General features: G+C 44.5%; 1 protein-coding gene across 1 annotated transcript in view; it reads right to left on the bottom strand.

Annotated features, from left to right (window-relative positions):
* Window positions 1-13,587, bottom strand: part of SLC1A1 (solute carrier family 1 member 1) — a 74,311-nt gene that overhangs the window by 15,154 nt on the left and 45,570 nt on the right. The window contains exons 3-6 of the mRNA XM_037061761.1: window positions 6,598-6,690; window positions 4,377-4,491; window positions 2,802-2,844; window positions 1,344-1,442 (exon numbers count right to left, since the gene is read on the bottom strand). Of these exons, the coding sequence (XP_036917656.1) occupies window positions 1,344-1,442; window positions 2,802-2,844; window positions 4,377-4,491; window positions 6,598-6,690 (350 nt within the window). The remainder of the gene's footprint in view (window positions 1-1,343; window positions 1,443-2,801; window positions 2,845-4,376; window positions 4,492-6,597; window positions 6,691-13,587) is intronic.

Below are 13,587 nucleotides of genomic sequence, written 5' to 3'. Positions count from 1 at the left end.
AGATGATGCCCAACCAACTGAGACACATTGGCCAGGGCAAGTTAGGGGCATAAATTCATTCTGCAGGAGGAAGCAGGGAGCCAACTGTGGCCTATTTAATTTTAATTCCTGAGTCTACTGAGTATTTCTCTTTTCCTTAAGTCTTTCCTTCCTGTGTGACGGCAGAGAACATTCAGGACAAATCTACTATAGGACTAAAAATGTACTATATCAGGCCCATACATTCTAGCCTCCACTAGTGAGATCCCCAAAGCCCTCAAAGCCCATTGATTTTAACGATGAGTTTATGGCAAATTCTTGGTGGCAAAACATACCCTGAACTGAGATAAGACTTCTTAGGGTCTATTTCTCTTACTTGGCAGAATATTCATGCACTTGTTGCAATGCACAGATGTACCTGATTCTAGAGTGCTGTTGCCAATACTAAGGATGGCGTGTGACGTGTACACACACCACCTGGCCCATCCAAAGTGGACAACTCTGGTCTCTGAAAGGCATCTGGGCAGAGAGTTTCAAATAAGAAATTGTGGGCCTGCATTCTGTGTTTACATCGTCTTGCAAATCTACAGTGGTTCCCAGAGATGCCCAACTCAACTCTGAGGGGGCGCAGAGGGGCAGAGGTGGCAAGGCTCATTCTCCTCTCCATGTGGTTCAGCTGCTTCTTACTGCTCTTGGTAGTTATGTTCTACACAGTGGTCACCAACACTGAAGTAGTGAATATTGAGTTATTCTTTTCTAGGGAAAATGCATAATTAAGTTCCTGGGAACCAATGTGCACAACATTTCCATCAAATAAGCAATATACAATCTTACTTTATGCCTGCTGCTGTTCAGAGTCACCTTTTTTAACTCACAACCAACACACTCATGCCTGAATGAAGTCTATCTAATATCCTACGTGCTCCATAAGGCAAATTGCAGCCTTCTTGCATGTAGGTGCCACAGACAGCACTTTAGCAGTACAGGGCATTTTACACAGTGAAATTACTGAGAGAAGTATAAAACTGTGGAAAATGTGGCATAAACACACCACAAAAAGATACTTGTTTTTAGTATGAGAGCTGAAACAACAAGGCAGAGGATAGCCTTGTTTAACCTCAGCTGGGAACATATGTGCATTGGGAGACTTAAACTTTTCACCACTCTTAGCATATCTACAGATGACACATGAAAGCGCCTCAGGTGTTGAGATTTTGAGGTTGCACACAGTTTAGCAAGGAGGTGAATTCACAAATGCAGAAGGCATGAATAATGAAGACTGGCTGTATGTGCACGCCCCGCTCACTCACAGCTCAGCCCCTGCCTCCTGGGGCGGGGTACAGGAGATGAGGAAGGAAGGGTACCTTGGACACAGCAGTAGTCATGACGGCTGTGACAGATGCTTGCGTCGTATTCACCCCTGGCTCACTGGGAGACTCCACTTCCTTACGCGTGGTTTTATACTGCATGTTGGAGGGGGGGGGAAGACAAAGAAACAAACAAAAAACAGTTCTTTAAGCATCTGAGGTTAAACCCCAGGAATATGGTTACTTTGGGCAAAGAAGCACCATGGGAAGGTTCAACCTCTCATGCCTCTGTTGACGCCAGGTGTTGACAGAACCTCCTGTGAGGCTTTGGAGCCAAAAGAATTGAGAAAACCCCTGCCTCCCACAGCCACCATTCAATGCTGTCAAAATGTTCTCTCACTTTCCTAATAAGGGAAAAATTAGTGGAGCAATAATGTGAAAGAAAGTACAGGTTTTATTTATAGGTACGTTAGCAGATAGACTCCACAGGAGTCCTGTCATTTTTGTTTCTATTTATGTATTTATTCATTTATTATTTTGATGCCGACAGAAATCTCATGACTTTGATAAATGCAGTTGCTACGACTTTAATAAACACCAACAACTATAAGGTTGTTCTGACCTCAGCAATCCTTTTAGGGCTGTTCTGCGAGGTTTCTGTTGAATCCCCTGTCTGGTTCTGTGGCGCTTCCACAGAGAGGGTTAAGGAGAGCTCCTGCACCATTATTCCAGGCACCTACGGCACTCCTCCGAGGCTCTGCCAACACGGAGAACCTTACAAGTGACCACTATGGCCGAACCGCAGAGCCACCCCTGAGACAGAGGTGGTTCTGTGCTGCCTGGAGGTCGGCAGTGAGCAGTTTCATTGCCGTTTCTGTTGGTGTACACAAGGGTCTCTGTGCATATATTGATATAAATGAATTTAGCAGTCTGTGATAGACTCAGCTAAGTGCATAGACAAATGAGAGAAAAAGACCTGAAGAAAATGGAGCAAAGAGATTTTTAAACTTTCCTAGAGATAAAAACCATCATGGTTTTGTTATGCTGTTTTGTAGAATGCCAGCAATGGAGATAGAATGACTGAGGAAAATACCAGATACCAGGGACACCGGCCACCCACGTGGGTCAGACACTAATGTCCCTGAAAGAGGAGGAGGCGGGCTACTTTTTTCACCGCTGACAGCCTAAGGTTCTCCACAAATATAATGTGGTCCTCCAAAATGCCATGTTTTAAACACCTGTTGTTTGCCGGTTTTCTGACTTGCTCTGTTGGAGCCCTTTTTGGGGGAAAAGCACAAAGGAAAGGGAGCAATCTGAGCCATGACAGGCACTTAACTGCACTGTGACCCAAGAGCAGGGGTCCTGAACACAGGAGTCCCCTGAAATTCCTCTGTTCACGGGTGTACTCTCTGCCATTTTTGGTGGCCTAACTCTGTTTATTGGGTCACAGCAGGAAAAAAATTTAATTGGCAGCAGGAAGAGGGGAGTGATATGGACAAAAGTCAGTGTTATTACCTGCTGAAAACAGGCCTGGACGAGGTTCTCGGGGAACATATTCCTGTTGGAGACAGGAAGAGCAGGGTTATGTTAAGGCAAGAGCTCTGTTTTGTTTGTCACACCGCACACCCTGGTGGGGATGAGCAGAACATAGAATCAGTACTCTGGTTTCTCGGCTGGCTTTTTTGCATAATACTTCCTTATATTAAGATGTATTTTTCCCTGCTAAGCTTCAAACAAGTACCCAGAAAGCTCTCCGAATCAGCCATGCCTTAACCAACTCACTGAGTAACTGATGTGCACGCTGTCCTGGATGAAACACCACACTGGCAGGCGGACAATCACCGTTAGGAGACTTTGTTAATATTCTACACAATTCTGTTCTCATTCACGAGAATGTATGCTCACCAAGAGTCCATTGCAATTCTTCCCAAATTCTTTATGCCAATTGCAAATTATCATTGTAATTACTAAATAAGAAGTTATGTAAATCAATGAAATATCAGTGCAAAAAGAAAGGTATGGTTTCTATGAAAACTAAGCCAAATGCCTAGAAACTCAATCAAGACGAGTGACTAAAATTTCTATAGTTAAATTAGGCATGGGAAGCCAATTGAAAGGAAGAAAAACTGTAAGGGTTTGGCACTCAGCTTTGCCTGCAATTTCTAAGGCTTACTTTGCTCTACTTTGTGGAAACTGAATCTGGATTCAGGGGTGTACAAACTTTTGGCGCCTCTGGGCCACACTGGAAGAAGAGTTGTCTTGGGCCACACATTAAATACATGGTGACATGTAATCACAAAAAAATCTCATAATACTTTAAGTAAACTTATGATTCTGTGTTGGGCCCCATGTGGCCTGGACACCCATTAGATGATGCATTTCTGTTGCATTCAGCAGCATATGTAACAGAAATGATAGAAAATTACAATCAATTCACACACTCAAGAAAAAGATCTTGACCCCACATAAGAAATTTGGCAAATAAATGCATTAAATTTTATTATTTTTTAAATTAATTTTATTTATTTATCTTTAGAGGGGAAGGAAAGAAGTATCAATGCATGGTTGCCTCTCATGAGTCCCCCACTGGGAACTGGCCTGCAACCCAGGCATGTGCCCTGACTGGGAATTGAACTGTGGTTGTTTGGTTCCCAGGCCCACGCTCAATCCACTGAGCTACACCAGCCAGGGCAAATTGCTATTTCTTAACTGATCAACTTCCAGCCCTGATTGCTTCAGATTAAGATGCTTTTTCCTGTACAGTTAAAAAATGTTTTTCTTCAAATGCACTTCCAACTGACCACCCAACCCAGCCCAACGTCTTAATGCAACATGTGCACTTTCTGCATCTCTGCCCATCTTCAGTCCTAACAGAGGAGCTTATCCCTTCCATGCCCTGCTGGAACCATGGCCTGGCAAGCAGAACTGGCTATGTAATTTGCAGGGTCCAGGGCAAAATCAAAGTGCACAGTAATTTAAAAATGATTAAACATTTCAAGATGCCAACAGCAGAGCACTAAACCAAGCACGGCCCCGTGCGATCACACGTGCTGAACGCCAATGAAGCCACCCTGCTGGCACCACACTCACCTGATCAGGTCTAACATGGCATCCACCGTACTGACGTCGGGGCGGCTCCCTGTCCTGTCAATTTCTTCTACATTCTGGCTGACACCAGGCTTGATGGTCACCACCAGCACAATACCTGTGGTCAAGGATAGCACCCACAGAGCATTACGACCTTTCCAGGGCACCTGCCACCGCCTGTACATCCTTCTTTGAACCAGTGTATGGTGGGACCAGGCGGGATGGGCATGAGGACCCTGGGGGCAGCCAAAATGCCGAATCTCCACTGCAACCTCAGCAGCAGCCTTAACTGCTTTCCATTTAAATGAAGCAGAGGGAACGTTTCAAGTGTTTAAAAAAAAAAAAACTTTTTTAAGGTTTTATTTACTTATTTTTAGAGAGACAGGAAGGGAGGAAGAAAGAGAGGGAGAGAAACATCAGTGTGTGGGGGAAACATCGATTGGTTGCCTCTTGCACGTGTCGCATTCAGGGACGGGGCCTGCAACCCAGGCAAGTGCCCTGGCAGGGAATTGAACCAGCAACCCTTCACTTTGCGGGACAACGCTCAACTGGTCGAGGCTCCTGTGTTTTTTTTTTTTAAATTCTGTATATTCCAGAACTGATTCTGGAAACATTGCTGATGAGAATTGTTCTTTTTTTCTTTTACTTTGGCTTATGAGGTCAACCTAGGCAAGAATTGGGGTGAGGGTGATCCCTTTTCCAACTCAGGTCACTTGTTCAGTGTTTTCCTGACCCTTTTACCCACGGATGTTGGTTATTTCCAAGAGGGTCACACAGAACAAGCCTTATCTTCCTTACATACCACAAGTCTGGAAAGTTGTCATGTAACCCAAAAAAGCGTTAGGGCTGAGAATAGTGTTGTCCCACGTGACTCTCCAGGGGTGGAATGAGGCAGAAACAGACAGGAGTTACAGGGAGATCATTCTTCTCATGGGGAGGAAGAACTGCCTAAGCAGAGAGCCTCTGACACCACCCTTTTGGCCTTCAGAGGTCATGGGTTCCTGTCACCTGAGTGTCAGAGCAGAGGTGGGAAGCTGTAGGAGAGACCAAGGCACTGGGGGTTGTTTGATGGGAGAGAAGTGAAGGGAAAAAAAAACCCATGCCCTGTATCACTCCTCCTCTATTCCAAGAGGGCAGGGCTTCAACGATGCCAAATGGGTCAGTTTTGCAAGTGGGAGGAGTCACTGGGAAATGGAAAAGCCACGAGTGGCCATGGCCCACTCTTCCCGCTCAGGATTGTGGAAAAGATGTACATCCAGCTTTTTCCCCTTTGTGTTGACCTCCCTCAGGCACCGCATGAGGAGATGCAGCCTTGGTTGAGTTGGGGTTCAGGCCCTCCTGGGCTCCTGGTGTCATAACTCTAAACCCTCACCACTGCTCATCGGCTCATTAACGCAGAGTTGCAAGGGTCAAGGCTGGCTGCACCTGAGTACATTCCCTTCCCCTCTTCCCATTTTGGTCGCCCCTCTTAAAATATCACACAATGTCACAAAGGACGGACCATACTTTCCTCACAAAAGGACGCCAAAGGTACAAGAGCAGCTCTATTCCCTGAGAACGTGCTTCCTATTTCAAGTGTAATTTATACTTGGCAAGGCTCAGCTGTTAGCTCCCAGTACAATGTGAAGTTTGAAATGTACTCAAATGCTATCTTTCTGGAAATCTTTTTTAATAATACTCAACTCCACTATTACAGACTAATCAGTTTAAAGATTTTAAAAGCTCTCGGCTTCACTTCCTTCTCCCTAATGATCTTGAAAAGCCATAGGACAGCCACCCTCTTTCTGTTTATCACTAGAGGCTTTAAAAAATTTTAATTTATTTATCTTTAGAGGGGAAGGGAAGGATAGAGGGAGAGAAATACCAATGTATGGTTGCCTCTCATGCATCCCCTGCCAGGAACTAGCCTGCAGTCCAGTCATGTGCCCTGACTGGGAATCGAACCATGATCCTCTGGTTCGCAGGCCCATGCTCAATCCACTGAGCTACAGCAGCCAGGGCTACTAGAGGCTTTAAGAAAGAGCACCCTGGCTGAAATTCAGTCAGCATTCTATTTTAAGGTGGTGTATAGACTTCAAGCCAAAAAGGTTCATGGTAATGTAACAATACCACTTTCTGATTAAAAAAACAAAAACAAAAACCACGAGCATTATTAAAAGCCCAACCCTTTTAAATGAAAACTTGCAATTATATAGAGGAATAAAGATTCGGCAATAAATTTTACCTAGAATGACAGCGATGACAGTGGTACAGAAATAATATATGACGGCACGTAGACCAATTTTTCCAGATATGTTGGAATCCAGTGCAGCAACACCTGAAAGAGGGGAGAAGTCAAATCACTTTACTTTCTAAAAGACTGATACCCAGGACTAGTAACAATTCGATCCTGATGGTGTGAGAGAGTTGAGAACTGTTGCTGGATCTGCTACTCCTGTTGCACACATTTGGGTGAGATGCACAGGGTGAAAAAAGCACTTCGAAATTCCAAACCCAAAATTAAGAGATGCGAGCCTCACGAGGGGCACGTTCCCTGACTGGCAAACCCTCACTGCCGCAGCCCCCGGTGACGTCCCTCACCCCTCTGGCCCCTCGTGGGTGGTGGTCATGAGACACGGTCAGAGGGAGTGCCCCTTGTGCGTCTGCTCTGAGAGCTTCACCCAGATTTGCACATATGCCGCTCCGCATCCTTTTGGAATTCCGTATCAAGGAAGAGCTTATTTTCAAGAACTGAGATACTTCTTTCATCACATAATGAAAATCATATAACCCCTTCTGTCTTTTGTCAGGAAGCTCAGAGTCAAAAGCTAAATTTTACATGTGCTCGTAAAAGTAATATATGTTCATGAAGATTATCTAAAACACAAAGAAAAATACAAAAAAAATCACTTCAGTTCATCCACCATAGTTAATATTCTGGTGAACTATCTTCTAATATTTTTTTCATTTTTGTAAACACAGTTGAGATAATTTTATAGATTTTAATCCTCTTTCTTACTACCACTATATTATGATCTTTTTCCCTTATTGTTATAAACTCACCCTGAGGATAATTTTAAAGGCTTCTCTCATGTGGCTGCACATAATGTATTTGTCACCCACTTACGCTGGATCTTTAGGTGGCCAAAGTCAGTAAGCCAGAGTAATGTCATTTAACCATCCTGGCTGGCATATTTCCTTCTTCTTTTGATGATTCTCAAATCACTTCCATGTTAATTTTATTGTGCATGGCTTTGATTGTTACATACCTTAAAACTTCCATTTTAAAGAGGCAGCATATAAATAAAAATTGTACGCGGGCCTGCGAACCACACGATCGCGGTTCGATTCCCAGTCAGGGCACATGCCTGGGTTGCAGGCCAGTTCCCGGCGGGGGACTCACGAGAAGCAACCATACATTGATATTTCTCTCCTTCCCTTCCCCTCTAAAGATAAATAATAAAATCTTTAAAAAAATTGTGGAGAGCATAGGTGATTTAAGAGGTATAAGGCCATATTGTTAGATGTAGTTTCAAATGGTTTTTGACTGCCAATAAAATTACTGAACGCTGCCTGGGCAGCAAGGGTTGTGTAGAACGCCAAGGACAGCTGCAGAGGTGGGAAGCGTTCAGCCCTCCTTGTTAGAAGGCCTTGCCTCCATCAAAGAGGCTTATATAAATGGAGTTGATGACGCAGCTCTGTAAGTAAACTGCACGGAGCAAGCTGAGAAGCAGCTGAATCATCTCTCAGTGAGCTATCATTTGGAGGTTTCAGACTATCCTGCCTGATTTCCAAAAAGAGAATCACATTCTGAATCAACTGATCACCAAAGAAAATGATTTTTACGAGATTTCATTTACCTTTAGAGAGAGAGGAAGGGAGGGGAAAAAAGAGGGAGAGTAACATCAGTGTGAGAGAGAAACATCAATTGGTTGTCTCTCGCAAGTGCCCTGAGAAGGGACGGAACCAACAGGCATTCGTTGTGACCAAGGGACTCTTTGCTTTCGGAATGAGGCCCAACCAACTGAGTCACACCCATCAGGGGCAAAGAAAACTAGTTTCCTGAGCCTGTATGATGTGTGGCTTGTCCCACACGGTTTGCAAAACCTGAAGTACAGCATGGCAGGAAACGTGGAGAGGTTGCATCAGCAGGCACAAACAGCTTTACAGTCACTCCTGTCTATTCTTTTTAAGTGACTGGAGGGTTATGCTCTTTACATATAATTGAACATACTTAATACAGGAAAACCCTATAAGGAAGCTATCATTTCTCAATCTAAACACAACATTCCTCTGGCCACTGATTGCTTCTTTGGAAGTTAAAATTTTGAGAGGAGGGGCTCTGACTTCTTTAACAGCCACCCAGGATGCTGTTAAGGGCCCATTCACCAACCTCCAAGACGAGGTTGTACAATTACTCCATCTATATCTATCCATATTTATCTATCTATATATATGATGGGCATATTGCAATCGTCACATCCTGGAATAACCATAATGATAGACGCTATTCTCTTTCTTTGGGAAAAATACAGTTTGGTGTGCTCAGGGGGAAGGCAGAGGTGGAAGATGGTAAGGCAATAGATGGTAATGGAAAAAATACAATAAAAATAAATAAATGAATGAATAGGAAGCAAAGCAAACAATAATGCAAACATGTAAGTTTGTTAAGTATATCATATGATTAATAGTAATTATGTATAACAATATGCTAGGTTAAAAAAAACAAACAAGAAAATCACCAGATTAACAGAACTGAGTAACCTGCATGCAGGCACCTGCATGCCTGACCCTAATAGAAGATGTACTTTCAGACACACTGGCCTTTGGTAGACGTCCAATTTACCAGATTCCAACCCCAAAGATGCTGATGAGTGACAGGCTCACAGGGTGGCCGCAGAACTGCTCTTGAGTATGTGCTTCACGCCCTCTCAGGATTTTCTTTCAGCAGTGAAACAAATTAGATCTACATGGGTAACTGTTTCCAGCACACGTCAATATGTCTCAATTTGTCTTAATGTTTTGGCCAAGGGCTGGTGTCTCTGCTTCTATTCCAGGACCCAGCTGCCAATAAAAAGCTTCATACTAATGATTCTCGGTGGTAAAATCTTAAACAAATATACACCCCAAAGAGTCAGTCAGCTCCTCCCTGCCCAAGTGCAGCAACTAACCTGTCATTATTTTCAGAAAGAGCTTTGTTTTTCATTCCTCAAATTTACTGCAGTCCTATAGTTGTCCTGGACATTTCGGAAATGTATTCAAACCAGCAATTGTATTTCTCTGCCTCTCTAGGGTTGTCCTTCTACTGCTCCAGTCATCACTGACTGGGGGCAGAGCTGACCCTGAATCCAGGCTTGTGGACGAGTTATAAGCTGATGTTGAGGATGGGGCGGTGACCACCAGAGAGGGAAGGCACATATGCAGAGAAACAGCCTCATCTTCGAAAGCCTCTATGAAAGGAACACTACAGAACTTAATTTGAATATAAAATGCCTGTCTGAAAGGTCTAAATGTCCCACCTGCCAATAACAAACGATGAGGACCACAAGGGTGACACCAGACACCATGTATGGAGCGATGACTTAATGTTGAGTGCATCATCTTTAATTCTCACTGTAGCCCTAAAAGGCAGGCATTATTCCTCCCATTTGATAGAGAAGAAAGCTGTAGCTAAGAAAGGCTAAGTAACGGTCCTGCAACTGAATGACGAAGCCAGGATCCTGAACCCAAGTCTGACCCCAAAGGCCACATTCTTACCCACTGCATCACGCTCGCTCTGTCCACACGTTACTGAGTTCTAGATTAGTGCTGCCCAACAGAATCCCTTTGATGATGGAAATGTCTTCCAGTTGTGCTGTCCACTGCAGTAGACATGAGCCACATGTGGCTAGTAAGCAACAGAAATGTGTCTACTGTGAGTGAGGAACGGAATTTTAATTTTAACTAATCTCAATTTAAATAACCACATGTGGGTAATGGCTACCATATTGGACAGCATGACCTCTAGCCCTTCCCTGAGTGTCCAGCATTGAGTGGATGCTCACCAATGCTGAATGAACAAAGTCGAGCTTGGCTCAATTACGAAACTCAGGACACTCTTTACCGGGCCAGCACAGGGGCGGGGGAGAGAGTAAAGGTAAACCATCACCTGGTGCGCATTTCCATCGCCACACTGACCACGTTGCTCTAAGGCCTGAGGCTTCTTTTTCTCTGGTCCCCAGTGCATCAAACAGGGTGCTCTGTGAGTGTTGTGCCCCGGAGACAGGGGTACAATCCAGAATTGTCCTTGGAAGTTAGGGGCACCTGCTAGCTCTTTATTTTTCACTTTGGGAAGAGGCTCTGATGAGCTGAGGTGCTGGCTCCTGGCCACAACAGTAATAATCTATTAAACTTTTCAGAAAAACACCACAAAGGAAGCAATTGTGTGGGCTAAACAATAGCACATTTTAAAAATAAAAACTCAAGGGCAAAAGACTCCTCCGAGAACTCTCTGATTAAGCTTACCGCCCACAGGAGAACAAAGTTTTCGTGACAATCTCTCCATGTTGCCATTAGGGTGTCAGAACTAATTGCTACTGGAAGCTTTTTTGGTCTGGCATTTGATGGTGGTTACTAATTGTGAATGGAAACAACATCCAGGAAACTCGCTGGTGCATCCTTGTGTCCAGATGACTCCTGTCTCCCTGTCACCAGCAGAGAGGCCACCAGCACGGAGGGAAACAAGCACTGATTAGCTTCGGTGGGACAGACTGCGCTCAAATCCTAGCCTTCTCCTACCAGCCTTAGTTTCCTCATCTATGAAATGGAGGTTTTAAATGACTCTGCACTCTAAAGGGTAACTGTGAGGAGAAAGAGAGCCTCATCTGTTACAGCTGTCGTGAGCCTTGAAAACACCTGTGACACACCTGGCAGAGCACCTAGAACACAATTTGTACTCAGTAAAAAGCCTCCATTGTTCTTGAATGAAATGATCGCCGTGAAGCCTATCACTGAGCAAATGGAAGGCATTTAACAAGGGTAAGCTCATTCATTCCCTAACTCTGTCTTCCATAATCCCTCTGTATTCCCTCCTCACAGGGTCACTAAAGAGATCTTTAAAAACATAAATCAGGGCCCTGGCTGGTGTAGCTCAGTGGCATGAGCGCAGGCCTGCGAACCACAGGATCGAGGTTCGATTCCCAGTCAGGGCACATGTCTGGGTTGCAGGCCAGTTGCCGGTTCCTGGCAGGGGGCTCACCAGAGGCAACCATACATCGATATTTCTCTCCCTCTCTCCTTCTCTTCCCCTCTAAAGATAAATAAATAAAAATCTTTTTAAAAAAACCATAAATCAGGGCATTTCACATGCATGCATAACCTTCTGGTACTAGAATAAAACGAAACCCTGCAGAAAGGGCGCTGGCCTGCCTCCCTGCCCCAGCTGGGCCACCTTCCCTCCCATCACCCCCTCTCCCCCTGGGGCCGACTGAGCTCCCCACCACTTAAGGGTTTTTCATAGGCTCTTGCCTCAGCTGGACTACTCTTCCCTACCCTTCATTTGGCTACTTTCACGCCCTTTCCTCAGAATCCTTCCCTGAGTCTGCAGAATGAATCAGGCTCCTCTGTTTTCCTCACTTGCATCTTGTTCATGTCATGTTTCACATTTTTTTCATCAATGGGTTTATTTAACACCTGCCTTTCTCACTAGGCTATAAAGTAGCTCCTTGATGGCAGGAGACCTAGAGAGCGGCCTGTTCGCCAGTGTGTACTCAGTGGCCAAGTGCACAGAGAAGCCTGACAACCACATGGGGACTGAATGATTAACCTAGTCCTTTAGATTCAACTGCCTGCCCCCAGGACCCCTCTTCCCAGAGTCTGGCTCCTGGGCAGCAGAATGTTCCAGAATGGAACTCAAGAGCCTGTGTCAGTCCCAGGGTCTGTGTGACCTTGCAAAAGCGCCTTACTTTCTCTTCAACCTCCTGTTTCCTCATCTCTAAAGATGGGTAAGATCCCACCCACTGCACTACTACACTAGGTTTCTATGAGGATCTAATAAACAAATTCACTGCCCACGGAAAACAAGGCTGGGTATGATCTCACTCTGTTAATCCAGGGTACAGGGAAATCTCTGAAGCTGGGATGGAAAAAGGGAAAAGGCAGAGAGGAGCACGCAAAATATAGCCCATCTACTTTCTTTAGAGACATTAATATAAGACGTCCCTTAAAATAGTCCTATCACCAGCATACACTGTTCTCTGAAGTTAACAAAAGAACCTGGTCCTCAGGCAGAACCAGCTAAAGGTCACTTTGCCGCCTCTGTCAGCAGGTCCACATTTGATGTTCAAAACATGTCAAGAAGCAGCGGGTTTTATCCACTCATCTACTGACGGGCACTTGAACTGCTTCCATTTCTTGGTGATTGTAAATAATGCTGCAATAAACATAGGGGTGCTTACATTCTTTCGAATTCGTGTTTTGAGTTTCTTCGGATGTATTCCCAGAAGTGGGATCACTGGGTCAAAAGGCAGATCTATTTTTAACTGACGGAGGGCTCTCCATACCGCTTCCCACAGGGGCTGCACCAGTCTGCACGCCCACCAGCAGTGTGGAAGGGTTCCTCTTTCTCCACATCCCTGCCAGCACTTGTGGTTCATTGATTATGAGACATTTACACCATAGAATACTACTCAACTGTAAAAAAGAAGCAAATTTTAGCCTTTGTGACAGCACGGATGGAACTGGAGAACCTTATACTATGTGAAATAAGCCAGTCAGAGAAAGACAAATACCATATGATTTCACTCATGTTGTGGAGTCTAAGGAACAAGCTGAAATAACAAGCAGAATAGAGAAAGACTCATACTAGAGAGTGGGATGAGAGCTATGGAGGAGTTTGTTGGGGGTGGAGGGACTGAGCAAAAAGGAAGAAGGACTCGTGGACATGGACAACAGTGTGGTAATTGCAGGGAGGAGGGGACACAAGGGGGATAAATGATAATGGGAAAAATACAGTAAAAAAGAAGAAAAGAGATATAAGATCATGTGACATAAAAGAAGGCTATAAGCTTATGTGATCGCCTATAAGCAAAAAACAAAAGCAAATTAAAAAATTCTGCACTCCTCCCACCAAAAAACAAAGCAGTGCGTTGGTCTCCTGCTTTCTCAGCAATCTGGGGAGCTGTTTTAATACTTTTTCTAATCCAACAAAGTGTTGTGGTATTTGCACCAGGACCAGTTTCTTAGGAGACCCCATGAG

Source organism: Sturnira hondurensis, unplaced genomic scaffold (assembly GCF_014824575.4).
Source record: "Sturnira hondurensis isolate 20B ecotype Veracruz unplaced genomic scaffold, ASM1482457v3 Scaffold0013515, whole genome shotgun sequence".
Taxonomy (NCBI): domain Eukaryota; kingdom Metazoa; phylum Chordata; class Mammalia; order Chiroptera; family Phyllostomidae; genus Sturnira; species Sturnira hondurensis.
The sequence above is the reverse complement of the archived record's forward strand: the minus strand, read 5'-3'. Positions and strand labels throughout refer to the sequence as shown.